The sequence below is a fragment of the Pezoporus flaviventris genome, unplaced genomic scaffold, assembly GCF_033815535.1.
Source record: "Pezoporus flaviventris isolate CSIRO_AGI_PZ_B2104156 unplaced genomic scaffold, CSIRO_AGI_Pfla_v1 ptg000041l, whole genome shotgun sequence".
In the NCBI taxonomy this organism is placed as follows: Eukaryota; Metazoa; Chordata; class Aves; order Psittaciformes; family Psittacidae; genus Pezoporus; species Pezoporus flaviventris.
In genome coordinates, this window is record NW_026892589.1 from 14898690 (window position 1) to 14916835 (window position 18146).

Sequence of the window (18146 nt, forward strand, 5' to 3'; positions counted from 1 at the left end):
TTAGGGGAAGTGCTGCCCGCTGCCTGCGTTCACCCTGCCCGTGTACACCGGGGAGCTGCTGGACGCAAATCCCCGCCGGCCAAAACGCCTTAAAACCTAGGTCACTGGATAAATAAAGCCTTGCCTGCAACGCACTTTCAAATACATAGGGGCACAGCAACGTGAAGTTAAATTATTCCTACCAGCAGCCTGTTCTTTTTCACCTATTGTATCTTTATCACTTCCAAAACCAGTTAATTATCTGCTGGTCGTTATGAAATTCCTCATCCGAAGAACCAGCCCATTCAAATCCTTCAAGTGACTAAAGTGTGAAAGAAAATGAGTGCCTCTCTGCATTGTTGTAAAACTGGTTGCTATTTTATGTTAAGCCTCCGAAACACTAAAACATATCCTTATATAGGAACACTGATTAAATGGTTTTCCTTCCAAGTGACGAACTATTTTAACAGCAACACTGTGGTTATCGTGACCAGAAAGCAATTACTTATTTCACTAGATGTTACTAAGAATAGTGGTGATCAAAGTGAATGTAGGAGTGCTGCTAAAGATGTTAAAGAAAGCATCACTCCATATGACACACATACACAAAATATACATGATTTTAAGCCAAATTACATATTTAATAAACGTGCTGCTCAGGATTAAATCACTTCTCAGGATTATTTTTTTTTTACCCGAAGTTACTCTTTAAAAATCTATTTCTAAACAGAGCACGGTGTGCGGCTCTGCAGATCTGTATGCGTGTGTGAGTGCACACATAACGGGGTGTGTATGTATTGTGAGAGAACGTATATATGTGTTCGAGTCTGCCAAGGTAGAAGTGACAGGAACTGTGATTTGTGCTAACTAGCTATTGATCCAGTCAGATCTAGATGTTGTGTACAAGAAACAATAAAAGAGAAGGGGCCAGGAAGGATGCTGTGTGCAACTCCATTTAAAAATGGAAAAGAAGGGCCCCAAACAAACCAATTTATGTCCTTGCCTGGGTGAAGCATGGAGAATGCTGATGGGCTTCCCAGAGTCTGCTGTGCATGCTAAACACTCCCGCTTGAAATGAGAGGCTCCTGCACTGGGCATTAAGCATGAACAAAGAGACAAACCGTGGGGGCTAGGATTCACGCTTCAGACAGCCAAAGCTGGAAAGCCAACCAGAACCGGGGGTAGGGAATCGCCCAGTTTTCAAACCAGCTCCCTCCTGATTTTCCCAACACCTTCCTTAGCAAAATTACTAAACGCAGAGGACTGTAAAATTCAGTCTGTGCCACCAGCTGTAATGAAAACCATTTCAAACTACCCGAGTGGCACCAAACCAGCAACTTTCCTAGGCACAAATAATGAGTTTATATCGCGTAAATTACACACGTGTACCTAGAGCACATCAGAAATTGCCGCCGTGTGTCCACGCAGCAGCACGTGCACTTGCACCTATTGTAATATTCACCCACATGGTCAGGCAGTTGGGAAAATAGGGCTTTGATAAGATAAAATAGAAGCCAATTGAATCTATAAGAATCTTTTATCTCAAACAGCTTTTCTAATAGAGGACTTTCCATTAAAATATTTTTTTTTTCCTGAGCGTGGGGAATTATGATGCCCTCTGGACACGGGGAAGGATCAAAAATGACAACTAATGTTGAAATTAAACATCTGTCAACTAAGCAAGTTTTCTACCAGCAGAGCCAGAGCCTTGTTTTAAATTGCCTTTCTATTAAAGAAAAAGAAATTATTATGTTAAGAGCCTTTCAGCTCAGTATTGCACTGCTGGAAGGCTTCTACTGCAAGCAGGGAAACACCTGGAACCGGGGGGGACAGCACCACTCCCAGCATGGCTGCACAGCTCAGGAAAAGCCCTCTGACAGATTGGGGGAACTGGCTGGAAGGCTTGGCCAGTGTGGGGCTTGAGGAGCTCCCCCCCACAGCACCCCACACCCACATGACTCTGTGGGGAGCCCCCTCTTCGGTGCCCCATGAGCGGGAGCATGGCTGGGTCTTCACCCGGAGCCCCCTGCTCAGCACCCTGAGACCCCACGCCAGCCCCTCGGGGGGAGAGGGGGTATCTCCTCCCCAGAAGGTGTGATGGGGATGATGATGGCAGAGACATCAGAGGCAAGCATCACCGGGTGCTGGTTGAGCAGCAGGCACTTCATCCCTGCCGCTGCCCCCCCCAGTACAGCCACCAGCATCCCATGCCCCAGCCTGGTGCAGGAATGCGCCTAGCACCCACTGAGGTCCCCACCATGGGTCTGGGGCTAGCATGTGCCCAGCATTCCAGGGCCAGAGCTCTACCATCTACCACCTCCCCTTCCCCGAGCAGCACACTATCCCCCCTCTGTGGGCCAGCACCCGTATGGGATGACGGATACCTTCTTTGCTGGGATTCGGGGGCTTGGGCTTCTCCCAGGGCACCATGGGCTTGTCCTCCTCCTGCCCTTCCATCAGGGCCTTCTCACCAGGCAGGTACCAGGTGGAGTTGTGCTCCGCCATGAGGGAGTCCAGGTCGATGGTGCTCATGGGGCCCTTGACGCCCTCTGAGCAGCAGCTGCCCAGGTCGCTGTCCCCGTTCTGCCCTGCGCACTCCCCCTTCTTGCTCTTCAGCCCCAAGGGCTGGTCTTCCGAGATGCTGAACTGCTGCCGCTGGAGCTGGATCTGCGCCTGCAGGATCTCCAGGGGGTGGATCTCATCCTGGGCCGAGGTGCTGGTGGGGGTCCGCACCTGCTCCATGCTCGGCGTGCCAGGGTGTGCGCCCGCTGTGGTGCTGAGCCCATAGCTGTCAGGGGTCGAGGTAGACGTACTGAGGAGGCCAAGGGCCAGGGGCTTCTGTCCGTTGAGAAGTGCGTGCTCCCCACGGGGCAGCTTGGGCGAGCCGCCCAGCAGCGGGCTGCGGGTGGGCTTGGAGGCGGCGTTGTCGGAGCTGGAGGACACCTCGTCCTCATTGCCGTAGCTGGTGCTGACCTCGTCGGGAAAGTCCACGTGCGGGGAGCTGCCGTCCGACTTGGTCACGCTCTGGATGCCGCTGTCCAGGGAGGACATCAGGTCGGGCTGCTCCGCCAGCAGCAGCTCGCCGCCCTTGCCCCAGGATGGCGAGGTCAGGGGCTTGTCATGGGGGGTGCCCCCACCACGCTCTGTGCCCGCGGCCCCCGGCGGGCCCCCCGCGGCCGCCGGCTGCCCCGGGCTGACACCGGCCCCGCTGCCCTCGGTGGCCGAGAACTTCTCGAAGAAGGTGCCGGGGCTGACGTGCCCGCTGTCCCGTTTCCGGCGGCCCCGCCCCCGCCCACCACCCGCCTTCCCCTCGCCGCCAGCCGCCGGCTCCAGCGCGAAGCCGGGCGAGAGGCTGCTCTCGGCGGGCAGCAGCGGGGCCGTGCCCGGCGCCTTGCCTGCGGCTCCCCCACCAGCTGGCGGCCCTGGTGGGAAGTAGTCCTGGGCGGCAGGCGGCGGCGGGTCGGGCTCGGCCTGGCTGAGCTTGCGCTTGGCCTCGGCCGGGCTCTTCTTGTTGAAGGTGACGTTGAGGTTGGGGGCACCCAGGCTGGCGATCATGTTCTGGCAGGCGGTGGAGAGGGCGGCCAGGCAGCTCTGCCCGAAGACGTTGTCCTTGCTGGCCGGCTTGCTGAAGGAGCCCAGGGAGAGGGCGCCCAGCTTGCTGGCGGCGGGCCGCGGCGGCGGTGGTGGGGGGAACTCGGACGGGGCTGGCGGGTACGCGCCTGGCGAGGCGCTGAGCGCGGGCCCAGCCCCGTGGGCCGCTGGCTGCCGCGCCGCTGCCGCGAAGGGGAAGCCGGGCTGGGCAGCGAAGTCAGCAGGGCCACGGCGCTCGGCAGGTGCACTGGGCAGTGCCACGCCACCGCCCGGCGACTGCAGCTGCGAGAGGCCACCCATGGCAGGCGCGAAGGGCTGGTGGACGCCAGGAGAGGGCAGGGCCTGTGCTGGTCCCTCGCCTGCCATCCGCAGCGGCTCCTGCAGCCCCAGCCCGCTGGCGCCCGGCCGGAACAGCACGGCAGTGCTGCCCGGCTGTAGACCCAGCTCGTGGGGGGCCGCCTCGGCCGGCAGCCCCGGTGCCGCCATGCGCCGTGGCAGCAGCTCCCCGGGTGGCGGCGGCCCCGCAAACCAGGCGCTATCGGGGGCCAGATGCGGTGCTGGCGGGTCGAAGCCACGGCCGCTGCTGGCCTCGCGCTCGAAGGCAGGCGGGGGCAGGCCGCTGGGCGGGCCCACCTCACCGTGGTGCCCCAGCTGCTGCAGGCTGGGCGGCCGCAGGCGCTGCTGGCTGCGCGAGGCCATCTGCTTCATCACCAGCGCCGCGTTCTGGCGCTGCGCCAGGGCCGGGTGCTCGGGGCCACCATGTGGCAGCGGCCCCCCGAAGGCCTCGGGTGCCGGCGGAGTGAAGTCGCCAGGCAGGCCGGGGTAGGCCGTTGGGGAGAGGTGGCTCTCCATGGCTGGGCCATGCATGCCGCTGCCCCAGGAGGTGCAGCGCTCGACGCCAGGGTTGCCAGGGAAGTCGAACCGCGGCCTCTTGGCGACGCTCACGTAAGGGGCATCGAAGTGCTGCAGTCTTTGATTTGGTGGCTGTGGCGGAGGAGGGTGCTGCATATTAAACACGGGGTCGGTGTAGGGATGCATATTCCTGTTCTCCAGTCTGTGAATAGGGTATTCAAACTGTGCATGCTGGTTCTGCATTATGGGCCCATTGTCCTGCAGGTTGGGGTTGGGAGCGTTGGCTTCTGTTTGCTGTTGCCTAGGGATGGCTGGCGGGCAGGAGTTCTGTCTGGCCAGCAAGCCCGGCGGCGGCTGCTGCGGCGGTTGCGGTGGCTGCTGCTGCTGCTGCATCAGCGGGTGCCTGGCGCTGGCCCCCGGCTCCAGGCTTGCGGACATCTTCCGCGTCCCCCCAAAGCGCTCGAAGAAGACGCCGTGCTGCTGTGGCGGGTGCGCCTTGGCCACGGCCATGCCCGGTGCTCGAGGCAGGGCGGGTGCTCCGGCGAAGTTGCCGCCCGCTGGCACCTGCCGCCCGCCACCATAGTGCGGCAGCTGCCCCTCGGGCTCCGACGGTGAGAACACGGGCAGCTCGAAGTGGCCGGCGGGGCCGTCGCCAGGGTAATTGTATTCCAGCGAGTCCACGCTGCCCTGCGCGGGCAGCCGCCGCTGCTCCAGGCCGTGGGGCTCGGAGGAGCCGGCCGCCGGCAGCCCGTGGAAAGAGGCTGCGCGGTTGGGGGACTGGTCGAGGGGCAGGCAGGGAGCCGGCACTGCGTGGCTGGAGCCGCCGGCGCTGTGGTGCTGGAAGTCGGGCAGGTTCCCGGGGCGCTGCTGCCCGAAGCCCTCGCCTCCCTGGCCGTCGGCCATGTGCTCGTAGCCGTCGGCGAACGCCGTCTGCCCGCCCAGCGCGCCGCTGTAGCCCAGGAGCCGGCCGCCGTGCACGCAGGAGGCGCCAGGGTCGGGCCCGAAGTTACCGCCGAAGTGCGGGGGGTGCTGGTGCGGGTGGTGGCCGCCGCCGTGGCCGCCGTGCGCCGTCTGCCCGCCGAAGAAGCCGTGCACCGGCGGCTGCATGCCGCCGCCGTGCAGCTCGGCGGGGCCGCGGCCCGGGAACCCGTAGGCGTCCGCGGGCAGGCTCATGTTCATGCCCAGGAGGGGCGGCTCTCCCAGCGCGCCCAGGGCCGGGTCCACCGCCGCCGCTGCCGCCGGGCCGCCACCGGGGAAGGCCGGCGCCTTGAAGTGCGCGCTCATGCTCAGTCCGGGCTGGCCGAAGCCCCGCTCCGCCTGTCCGCCGCTCCGGCTGCTGCTCTGCGGCTCGAACTGCTCCAGCCCGAACATCCTGCGCGGCTCCTCAGCAGGGCATGGCTGCTCCGCTCCGCCGTCCCGCTCCGCGATGCTCGGCCGCCCCGCTCACATCCTGCCGCGCCTCCGCGCCGCTGGCATCGGCCGCCCGCCCGCGCTCGCCCCGGCGGCTCTCCGCTAGCTGCCCCCCCTGCGCTGCGCTGCCCGAGAGCCGACGGGGCGGCGTGCCGCCGCTCATAGGCTCCGGCGTCCCGGAGCTGTGCGCCGCATCGCCGGCCCGCCGTGCGCTGCCCGCGGTTCGCAGGGCTCCGGCGGCGGCAGCGGGGCCGTGGCGGCGGGGCCGGCGCTGCGTGCGGGCGCTGGGAGGGCTGCGCCGCGCTCCCCGCCGCGCTCCCTCGCTCTCAGCCGGCGCTGGCGGAGCAGCAACAAGTTTTGCATTTCAGCGATGAATTTCAGCCATCGGGGCTGCGCCAATGAGCGCGCGCCGCCCGGGGCGGGGCTCGCCGTTAAGGTGGCTCCGCCGCCGGCCCGGCCCCGCGCCCCGCCCAGTGCCGCCGCCGCCGCCGCTGCTCCCGCGGAGCCCTGGGAGCGGGAGGCGCAGTGGCCGGAACCGACCGGCGGGACCCGGCCCGGGGCGCTCAGTGCCGCCCTCCCCTCCCCGCCAGCCCGGGGCAAGGAGCGGTTCAAGCGGCCCCGGCACTGCCCGCGAGCCCCCGGCTCGCCCCGTCGGGCCCGCCCGGGCCGGCAGCCGGAGGGGAGCCGGGAGTTAGTGGCAGCGGGGAAGTCCGAGCCCAGGGTACCCGTGGGGACAAACCCCCCTCAGGTCCGGGGCACCGAACCTGCCGGCGGGATGAGGAGCGGCTCGCACAAGCGGTGGCGTAAAAAAAAAAAAAAAAATGCCAAAAATGAAAATTACTGCCACCAAAAAAAAACCGGGATCTATAAATAAGCGCCCGCCCGGTGTTTGTATATGGCAGGAGAGTTTTAAGGGGATTTTTTTTCTGCAGGATCAGGATGCTGCGCTGTGATTAAATATTGATTTTGTGTAATTAGTTTTCATGTGAACTATCCTCCTTGCTGATGGCTTGGAGATTTCAGAACTCGAGAAGAAATGGAATTGGACATGGAAATTATTACTTAGCAAAGTGACGGGGGGGCCGCGGGGTGCGGGGCTGGCAGCGGGGCACGGAGCGGACAGCGCGCCGCCCGACAGCGGCACAAAGGAACGGGGGCTGGAGGGGGGATGTCCCGCTCCATCGCAGAGGGAACGGCGGCCACGGGGGCGAGGGGGGGAGAGTAGGGAAGGAGAACGGGGGGGAGAGAGGAGGAGGGAAGAGGAGGGGGGAGAGGGCCGCCGGCCCCTCTGCCCATTTCCCCGCAGCGCCGCCGCGCCCCGCACCGACCGCGGCCCCGCGCCCAGCTCTGCGCCTGCGTGCGCGCCGTCGGAGCCAGCTGTTCCGAACGGGCACAGCGCCCCCTGGCGCCCGCCGCACCCCCGCGCGGGCCGGCGGCTGCCAGTGACCTGGGGAGCCTCGACGGCGGAGGCACCGGGACCAGGCTGGTTTGGGTTTGGAAGGGACCTTAAAGCTCCTCCAGTTCCGTCCCCCTGCCACGGGCAGGGACCCCTTCCACTGGAGCAGCTTGCTCCAAGCCCCTGTGTCCAACCTGGCCTCGAACACTGCCAGGGATGGGGCACCAGCTTGCTTCTGAAAAGACAGATATTTACTGATTTAGATTTACCTTGCATTTCATGGAAGATTCAGAATCTGCCTGTTCCTTGAGCAGAGCCAGCACAGTCTCTCTGTAAGAGCAGAATAATACCGTGAAGGAGAGTGCAGTTAGCAGGATGGAGACATCCACAGGCTGACCGTCTCGGGTGCTTCTGGGCAAGCGCAATCACTCCTCTCTCCTTTGTTCTGGTCCTTGCCAGGACCAACAGCATGCTCCTTCACCGGAGAGCTTTTCTGCTCCTCTGCTGTGGGCTGAGGCTATGCTGCCTTCCAGGGGCAAATTTTAAGGCTGGAAGTTCCAGCACTGTAACACACCAGCAGCTGAGATGAGTGAAGTGATAAGGTCCTCCACCAGACCAGCGCTGTACAGGCTCCATTACTATCTGGTAACATTTCTAAACATTCATGATTTGTTAATGTCGCTAACGTTTGTAAACGTTCACTATTCATAAGCATTCACTGTTTGTTACTGTCCAAGGGTGCTCTGGACTAAACACACCCCGGGGCCACGGACCTCCTACGTCCTTCTCAGCCTTCAGCACAGAGCTGGGGAGCCCTAGGATGGGACGAGCACCATGGGAGCACTTTGGTCCAAAGGGTCACTCTCACCCAGCCAACAGAAGGAAACCTCTCAATTGTAGTGAGTAGTGAAAAGCCCATTTTACAAAACATTTTTACTTTCAGTCTTTGGGTTCTGGTCATCCTGGGAAGCAGGGAAAGGCATTATTTAAATAGTTGTAGCCGCAGGGGATCATTTTCTAAATTAACAATAGTAATTGCCTCTGCCAAATCGAGAGTTGAGGGGGTTCATTTCTTTCAGCCCTCAAGACAATAGCACTATTCGGGGTTTCATATTGCAAGCTCTGAAAACCAAACGGTGATGTTCTAAAAAAATAATAATGCAAACGGCACCAATTGCTGAGCTGGACCCTGCTCCCGCCACCGGGGGCCCGGGGACCTCGCACCCCGGAAAGGCTGCTCAGCAAAAAACTCCTTTTTAACAGAATGAATGCATCATACATAAAACATGGCGGAGCGCACAATTAGTAAGCAAATGTAAGAGTTCAGCTCAGTTCATAATTATTCAGCAAACCTATTCAGAATTATTTTTTTCTCCCTGCAGCAATCAACTGTGTGGGCTCATTACCACTGAGGATCTAAGGAAGAAACCACCACATAAACTGCACAAAACAAGCCCAGATGCTGGAAAAGCTTCAGCCCAGCTCACCATTAGCAAAGGGCCTTTTAAACCCATCCATCGAGCAAAACCACATCTTACTTCTCAGTGGTGTTTATACCCCTGCTCTATAAAGACACCATTTCATTAATGTGTCAGGCCTCAGGTATATAAATTTGAGCTCCTAAATAACCTCTGCAGTGCTGGGGAGCGCAGCCATCTGGAACAACACAAAAAAGCCTTTGGTTGCCACTACCTGTCGCACAGCTGCCGAGGCGATGAGTCCTGCCTTCAGAGCACGGGCTCCCACCAGTTACTTTGCAGGAAAGCCAATGGGTTTTTCCTTGCAGGGATTTTCAGTGAACGGAGACTGAACGTTCCGAAGGACAGGTTCCCGAGGCTGGCGGCTGGCATTATGGGGAAGGTGCTCAACATTCCTGCCTGGAACAGTTCAGGAAGCTATCGCCCCTTCTCCCTCTCAAAACTACAGCAGACACAGCGGCCGGACTGACTCAGAAGGCAAATCTGCAACACCATCACATGAGCTGGACAGTGCAGTGAGCACAGAGCCGGGTCAGGCAGCAGATCAGATGTTCCTCCCGAGGACAAGGGGTCTATTTGCATGCTCCTGCTCACTTCCTGAGAATGGTGCAGAGCTTTGGTTGTGGAATTGCTCTGCTCCGGCAGGGTGCAGGCCCCCGGGGTCTGACCTGCTCCACTGCTTCTTGTCCTTCCCCATGCGAGTGGCTGGGGGCGGCTGATATTGAACTGAGATTGAAGACAATTTCACCTGTAAAACCGATTAGTGCCCATACAAGGTCACCATACTGATGTAAATATTCCCCTCTCAGTCTCGCCACCAATGTTCTGGAAATTTCTGGGAACTTCGACCCAAATTCCTTCAGGCACTCGACTGCTTCCCATTTTGAAAAAATGCATGACTGAATAATAAGAGTTAAGGCACTAAAACTGTTCCAGTTGTTTCCCGCAGAGACCACCAGTGGTTTCGGAGCTTGGCCCTTCACAAGGGTTTTCCGGGCTGTTCTTCTGCAAGGCTGATTGCCTGCTTCACTTCCTTCACAACTCTGAAGCGGTGTATTTCCCTGTTGGGGTTTCCAGGTGCCCCAGTATGGACCATGGTATTTCCACAATATCGGTATGCTTTTCCATTGCTGCAAAGAGCATCTTTGTATCACGTGAGTACACCGGGTCCCACTTACGTCAGTTCAGTGGAAACCCTTAGGGCATACGCAGCACTCAGGTGTACATGTAGAACACACTGATCTTTTTCTAATTTAGATCACAAAACCCAAGATAGTGCTAAAGTAACACAACACTGGATTGTCCAGTTAGGAAAAATGCTAGGAAATGCTGAAGCAAATTTTCCCATCTATAACAACTGTGTAACAGAATATACTTCCTGGGCTTTTTGCTCCCCTTCAAATTCCCATCTCTAAAAAACACACTGTAGGGCTACACACAGGGCGGGGGTGGCAGAAATTAGGTCATATTTACAGCACAAAAGAAAAAGTTTGGCTGCAGGAACAGTAGAAGTTTTATATTTCCTAAAATAACTCTGTGAAACCTAAATAAAAGAAGTGCCTCTGTCAGGATAATCTGCATTTAACTCTCCTCGGCATTTTACGAGGGGGTTTGTATGACTGACTTTGTTCTGTTGTTTTCTTAAACTTGAACCAGGTGGGAATTTAGGTAAGTGTGGTGGAGCAGGAATGATCTTTGAGCATCTGGAAAGTCTGGCTCCCAGTGGGCAATGCCAGCAAACCACTAGTGTTAATTCATTCTTCTTCATCTTATAAATTAAACTATTGTGAAGGGAGAGAACCAGGGGGTATTTTGTAGGGTCCTGATGACTTCATTTTCCCTCAGTGTTAGCTTCATGAGGGCATTCATTCACCTTAGCACTTCCTTTCTACATCCTGACGTCCTGTGACATCCACAAGCAGCGTTTCCAAGTCCTTCCCAGCATTTGAAGCCTCCGGGCAAACAGATACTCCTGTATTTATTATTGGTCATGCTACCTCATGAGATTTACAGAGAAACTCATGTTTCTGAGCAATTGGTGAACCTTGGCTCATAGCTCCGATTTGTCAAGTTCAAAAACCAGTGCCTCTGCCCATGGGAGCTGGTGAAGTGCATCCCAAAGACAGCAATGCTGGGTCTGGCAGCATCCGGGGTGCAGTGCTGAACCCCACAGCCAAAGGTGCCCGTGCACCTCTGCCAGGGACCCCAGCTCCTCTCTAGGTCTTCTCACAGGGCTGCATTTCATCCATAGAGGTTGCTGTTTGCTTTTCCAACAGGAATCACACCAGTGATGGGTACACCACTGATGCTGCAGTCCTGGGTACCCCAGCACAGCGCTGGCTGCTGACAGGCCTACAAACACCCCCGGTTCCCCACCACAGGTACAAAGGGTTAAACACCTCCTGCCATCGTAACCCAGCTTCTCCATCGCATGGCCCCTCAACATCTCCTACAAAAGCCTGATTTAATCCCCGCTGCAGACGACTCACATTGTATTCACAGACTTCTAGCGATGTCAGGCTATCGGGTTTCCAACTAATATCCAAGGCACAGCCCAAGCCCGGAGCAGGAACAAAGGCTTCTTTGTTACTGGGGAAAAAAAATCCCCCAAAGATACGAGCAGTGCAGTAGAGTTCAAACTGTTAAATGGTTCAAATATTATTTAATGAATACATTTGAAATGAGGTCTCACAACCCAGAACACTTTTTAGATCATCATTTACAAAGAGCCTGCCTCTTCGTTTACTCCTGTATGAAGTTGTTGCTTTCAGGTTTTCATTATTGCCATTCTCCTTCCAGGCTGTTGCAGGCACTTCACTTGCTGGAGTAGCTCTGTTCTTTTTGTGATTGGGTTTAGCTGGTGACTAGTGGATCTTTTGTAAGTCCTTAGAATCACATCCCCATTATTTACCTTGGATGGCATTTCTGTGGCTGTAAAAGACCTGGGAGACAGAGAGCACGTAGTAGAAGCACCAGCACTAGGTGCTGTTCTACAGGGTGCTAAAAGCAAGCTTTTAAAATTAGGAAATTTGTTAAATTAGATTCTCAAGGTTTTAACTAGGATTGGAGAAGCTCTGCAAAGGTCAAATCCAACAGGTACTTTGAGTTCTTGTTCAAGTCTTGGATGTGCAATTCTAAACCAGAAAGCTGTGTAATTTTAGGGAGAAAAACAAAATTAAAGAAACAAGATCACAACCAACGTGTCTGGGCTGGGACATGAGGTTCTAAAATTAAACCTGACTTTACTGTGCTACAGCAGCACGAATCCCACGGCTGCTGCGAGGCGCAGAGGGCACCTGCGGGCTGGGGAAATCCAGAGCATCCAGGCAAAGGGGGGGAAAGAGCAACGGAGCAGAGGAAGTACAAGAACAATGTCAGAACAGGCAGGAGAACGAGGACCAGAAAACAAGGCACAGAGCAAAAGCAGAGCTACTTCCAGTCCTGTCAGCAGAGTGCATCGCAAAGCAGAACATCAAACACGAAACACCCCTGTCCCCGGCACAGCAAAACCACCTGGGCTCTATTGCTGGGGGGTTTATACATTCACACAGCCATTTCAGGGACACCCCTATGGAGGGAAGGGGTGGAACACTAGGACCATAACCCACCACGTACTCCATCTATATGAATTTCACTCAAGCCAAGCTGAGCTTGCCCTCAGGTGGGCAATGCCACAGGTGGGAGTCACTGAATACATGTCTCCAACAGCAGATAAAACATCCCCATGGGCTCAATGCCCGGGTGACAGGCACAGCAGTCACTCTCCTCTGGATCATCTCCATTTCATTTCCCACAAAGAACTTCTCATGTAAAGGAAGACCCTCCTTGCTTTGGCAAGCTCCTTTAAAACTGCTCCTTTCCAGCCTAAGCATGAATGAGGCTGAGCCCAGTCTTGCAGGACAGCACTGTATGCCTGACAACTGGGGCCTGCATAGGAACACTGTAAAAAGGGATAGGAAGGCTTGGACTTCCACAACCCATCATCATTTGGTAAAGCTAATGTTAAATTTGGGAGACACCATTATCTACAAATATGTGGAAAGCGAAAATAAATGTCTGCTTTAGCCAATTGCCCAGCACAAATAGTGCACAATAGAGCAAAAGGCACCACAGATAAGACTTCATTTGAATTTGAAGACTGTGGAACAAACCCTCCCTTATTTCCCCTCATCAAGCAGAGGCTGCAGAGTTACAGCCCACATCTCGTTTTGTCAGCCCTATATTTGGAGGCACTGGAGCCTGTCCCCACAAGATACTTGTTCCTGAAGCCTACACCTGAAAGGGATTTTAAATGTTTTCTAGCTATTAGAAACATATCACGTGCAGTGAGCAGGTATTTCCTGGTTACAATTTACATGCTTTCAAGATGAGCATTCACTCAATTACTACATCTCTTTGTATATCTATTGTGCTAAATGTCTATGGTGCAGACCCACAGTAGGGAAAGCCTGACTTCTGCCTGCTCTGACCTCTGATACAGACACAGGCAGCGGGAAAGTTACAACAAAAAACTAGGGACAAACACCATGTTAATACATGTAACTTAGGGAAAAACACATGAAGGAGAGAAAAACAGTGAGCAACATCCCTGCACGGTGCTATAGACACACACACGCACCCTGTTTTCGTAAGTCTGTGTCAGCAAATGCATTGCACCCAATTCTAACCATTTCTTCTTAAACAAAATAAAAAAGGCAGGTCTCTTTTCAGAAGGAATGTTAATGCCAATGGGATGTCAGAACAAACAGATAATGCTTGTTTACCTGCAAGAGATGCATCGAATCCCGAGACACTCAAACGTATCTGTCACATATGACAGTTTCAGCAGTCGTATTAGGAAATTGCTTAACGCTTACCTTGACATCTCACTTCTTTCATTTGCTGGAAACCCCTGGAATACATCAGGCTCATTCCTACCTCCACTGGAGCAACAGAAATAATTGGTTTTACATAAAGAGGAAAGCATAAATTGAAGAAAATATTGTAAATATTGATTCTGCCACCAAGGGCTTTACATTAGAGACTGAGTGCTGGTAAGGAGCTTCAGGAACCAAATCTTTAAAAAGAAAGGGTGCATTAAGGTGCATGACAAAATGAAGACAGGCTACAGAAGCTCATGGGAGCAGCACACCACTGCATGCTGCTGCTCCCAAGCAGCTTCAACTAGAAATCTGGCTTTGCTTTTGCTTCGTCAGCCATCTGTATTTTAAAGCACAGGCAATTAGCAAACATTCCACCCCAGTAATGTGGGCTACAGATCCCGAGGAAAAGCTTCTGCTGATGGGTTTCAGGTGAGCAGAGACTGTTCTGGTTTCCTCCTACCACCCTATTCCAGCTGCAGTCGTCAGCAGCATGTCGGAGCCATGGGACCAGGATGAAGTTCAAATTGTACATGAGTGATACACGGTAAAAACGTTGCTCTTTTTAGCCAGTTGCCCCACTGAGGCTGGGTCTGGAGTACACTGCGTGTAACAGGGTGTTTTGTGTGGCAGAGATTCTGGTGCCGCAGGAACAAGGCCAGGACAGCCCTGTCCCCACGAGCAGGGGTTGCCAGGGAGCACGGGGACCTGCAGACCCATGGGGCTCCGCAGCTGCAGCGCTGCCATTAGCGCTGTGGTCACACAGCAAGAGCGAGGGGACCTGGGTGGCATCTGCCCAGGAGGAAGGCGGGGGCGGGGGGGGTCACATCTGCCAAACAGCAGGGGTGCTTTAGGAGGAAATGCTATTAAAGATCTCATGAGCATTGCATACCCAGTTAATGGAAGGATAAACAACCCCAGAGCGCGTCAGGCTTCACCTTCATGTACCACAGACTCGATAGGGAAGAGCAAATAGAAGCCATTGGAACCTTCAGCTGAATAAAACAGTTTTAACATTGCGAGGCTTTCCCAGGCATCCCCTGGGCCCAAACCCTCCCGTGCCTCCATGGAGGTGAACACCAGCCACAGCAGAGAGGTGCTGCTCACCGGCGTAACCAACGTGGGCATTGATTTGCAATGTTCAACCGCTTCCTACCGCGCGATCACGGATTAACGTCAGCTGCTGCACCGCTGTCAGCTCCTCCTCTCTGCCACACGAAGTGGTGCAGGAGGTGCAGGAGGGAAAAGCCCCCCGGGGCTGGCCCCGGCCCCGGCCCCCTCGCACTGTGTGCTCCGGCCATGTGCGGCATTCCCGACTTGTGGCAAAACTGTGGGGCCCGCACTGCCCCTGCCCACCCACAGCCCAGGGCTCTGCAGAGCCCTCTGCGCCCGTGGTGGCCAGGACACACAAAATGAGGCTTTTAGGGTCTGGTCAGAAGGGGAGCAAAAAGAGGGCAGAGACCCCGGGAACCGGCTGGAAGAGAAGATGCTGAAATCAGTTGAACAGTGACAGCAAACAAAAGGAACCGCAGCCAGAGGAGTGTGGCACCAGCTAAGGACCCATTACTGGTGCTCGTGGTGGATGGACCCTGGCTGGCAGCCACGGGCACCACCACCCACCCGGTGCACAAACCCGCCCCACACACCGGCCCTTCTCTGAAATCACAGCTGCCAAGTGAGGACGACAGCATCAGCTCCAGCACGTGGTGGTCAGTGTCACCCCAGGCCAGCTTGGATTGCTCCTACATCCTCTGGGTAGCGGTGCTGCAGTGTCCGTGTGTGCCAGCAGCTCGTGGTGCCAGTTCATGTGGCAGACAACGGAGCTCTCCTCACGCCTCCCAACACAAACAAGGCATTGTTCCCATGCATCCTCCGCAGCAACTCATTCTGCAGGAGCCCATCCTCCTGCCAACCAGTGCTCCTGGGGCTGCAGCTCCACAGGGACCTCTCCGCTCAGCCCCAGGCACCTGCTCCCCATCAGGGGGACCTGCAGACCTCAGACTTTAGTCAGCATCCAGTGTCCTGTCTTGACCCGCCCTGAGCAAGACCTGCTCCTCCTCTCCCACTGCATCACCTCAGGAGAGCCCAGGGATCTGGTGTGTGTCACAGCAGTGCCTGCAGAGCCAAGCTGTGGCAAACGGGTTGCAGCTTCGTGTAAGTCACAAAGCTATTTATTCCTCCTGACAAGTGTAATCATACTATTTCAATATTTAAAGTGAAGCACTTGCTCAGTCCAGCTCTCTGAGGAGAAGTCACAATGTTAAAATCGGTCTGTCGGGCACGGTTTAAAACAAAGCAGCAATAAGGCCTCAAGGCAACACTGTGCAGCAGCTCTGGGCTTCAAAGGATGCAGAGCAAAGAGACAGAACATCACCACTGTCACCACCAGAGCCGACACAGGTTTACGTGCCTGTCGGACACGCTGTGACCATTGTGCAGTGCATCAGTGCCATCCTGCTGCCGGTCACAAGTTCAGGTGCTGCAAACATGAAGGTTTGAGTGACAGGAGCAGGATAAATCTGTGCTTTCGCGGGTGGGTGCTGGCAGATGACAGCAGCGCTCTGAGGCGCTGCACGTGCCAGGGTGACGGCTCAGACCGATGCCGTCCACGGCTGCTGGAGCAGCCCCAGGGCAGGAGCAGGGCTGGCTGCTGCCCACAGGACCTTCACCCCAGTCCCCTCTGCCGGTCCTCTCTGTGCTTTACTGAACACAGGCCAGGCTTTGAACACCTCTGTCCCAGCCGTTGAGGCATGCTCCAGCCCAGACCCTTTTTGCCCCAGCATCAAACCCAACAGCTCCTGGTTTCCTCCAGCTCGTTTGCTGAAGCTGCCACCAACATGGGGCACAAACAATCCAGCACGGTCCCCAGTAGTGAAGGGAACCACATGGAGCTCTCTGGAGAAGCTGTTCCGCTCCCCTCTGTGGGATGGGGCAGGGTTTGTTTGCTCAGTCCTGCTTTGGAGCAGGATCTGCCCGTGGAGCAGCAGTGGAAGCACAACAGGAACCAGATTCACGTCAGTTTTCAGAAGTGCTGTGGGAATACAACACAAAACCCTACACAGCTCCTTCCCCACCTGGTCACGAGGGTTTCACATGGCCCGGGAGGGTCCAGCCAGAACAGTTTGGGCAGGTGGTTAAACAATCCTTGTTAAATCACTGCAGAGTAACAGCCAGGCCACATCCCTCTGCAATTCCAGCATCCCCTGGGCGCGGGCTCCCAGGCTGGCACGTGCCCACACACAGAAACCTCCTCCCCTCTCCCTTCTCTGTTGTGTGTCCCCCAGATGTGTTTATACTCTTTAGTGTGCAGCTGCTCTAAACAGGCACCTTGTGGGTTATTTTCAGTCCTTTTGGCATGTTTCCATTTTTTCCTCGTAGCCAAAATGAACACAAAGTTAAGGGACAGTTAAAAGCATTTACAGTTGCTTAAAGACTCTGTTCCTGGTTCAGGAGATAGGGGAGAGGTCCTTTAACACCAGCAGATGAATAGACAAAGAAAGAAAAGGGCTCACAAGTCCCTTTTAGACCATACTCATATGCAGCCAAGTGATGGATTTAAAAGGTTACTGCTGGAATACGGTTCACAGCAGTCTATTGCAGTGAATAAATATCATGTTTACATATCCATTATAACAAAACAACGCTGCACTTCCAGTATTTCACGTTGGTTTGCCATCTGGAAGCTAAACAAGCTATGTAGTAAAAAGAAGAATTCGATTTTGCATTTACTAAAAGGAGCCATGCAAGTTTCGGTTTATGGCAGGCTATTTCCCAGCCTTCACAAGCAGAAACCTGCCCACAGGAGAACTGACTTCACCGGGCGGTATCAGCCCATGGGGGAGGCACACAAGCCAGCTCATCAGCCACCTGCAGACACCAGCACCTCAGACAAGAGACAGAGCACTTCATGATCAGATTTATTTAATTAAAGTCCATTGGCTGGTTCACTGCAGGTCACACCCGAGGCTGCCAAAGCAATCTGAACATGTTACAGTCACTACAAGATGCTCACAGATTTTCCCAACTAGTCCCAGCCCACAGAAGCCACAAGGTCCCTTCCTTCACCTGGCACCAGGACTCACATTAAGGGCAGCAGGACTCAAGTTGCAGCACCGAGCTGAACTGAGGCCCCGGACCCCGGTGCCAGAGCCCTGGCGCCTCTAAAACCATCCCTGTGTGTGCACGTCCTTGCATTTACAAACCCACCCTCCTGGTGCAGGGGACAAACACCAGCTTCACTGCTAACCCAGAAAGGAGAAACAATCAGTTCTGCAGGGGGGTGGGCAGTGACAAGGAGAGGTCCCAGCGCCGCTGGCCCCAGCACACAGACAGCCCAGCTGGAAGTAGAGGAAAATTCAATCACTGCCCATCACTGGAAATCGGATCATTCCTTGGGTAAAGCCAAGTAGGTCCAAATGACTCCAAAATACTTGGATGGATGTGGGGTTATGAAAGTGAAGCTTAAGCAAGGCTCAGCCCCACCAAGGTTTGTGGGGACACTGGAGGAAGTGAGGCATTAATAGAGCTTTATCTAACTCTGTCTTTAAAATAACCTGTTTCTGGCCTAGCAAGCATTTTGAT

At 55.5% G+C, this 18146-nt stretch overlaps 2 protein-coding genes across 2 annotated transcripts in view; one reads left to right on the forward strand and one right to left on the reverse strand.

Moving 5' to 3' along the window:
- MN1 (MN1 proto-oncogene, transcriptional regulator) overlaps window positions 1–6029 on the reverse strand; it is a 31536-nt gene extending 25507 nt beyond the window's left edge. Inside the window, exon 1 of the mRNA XM_061466533.1 lies at window positions 2364–6029. Coding sequence (XP_061322517.1) covers window positions 2364–5793 — 3430 coding nt within the window. The 5' untranslated portion in view covers window positions 5794–6029. The remainder of the gene's footprint in view (window positions 1–2363) is intronic.
- CCDC117 (coiled-coil domain containing 117) overlaps window positions 1–18146 on the forward strand; it is a 281107-nt gene that overhangs the window by 84174 nt on the left and 178787 nt on the right. The gene's annotated exons all lie outside the window — the stretch shown is intronic.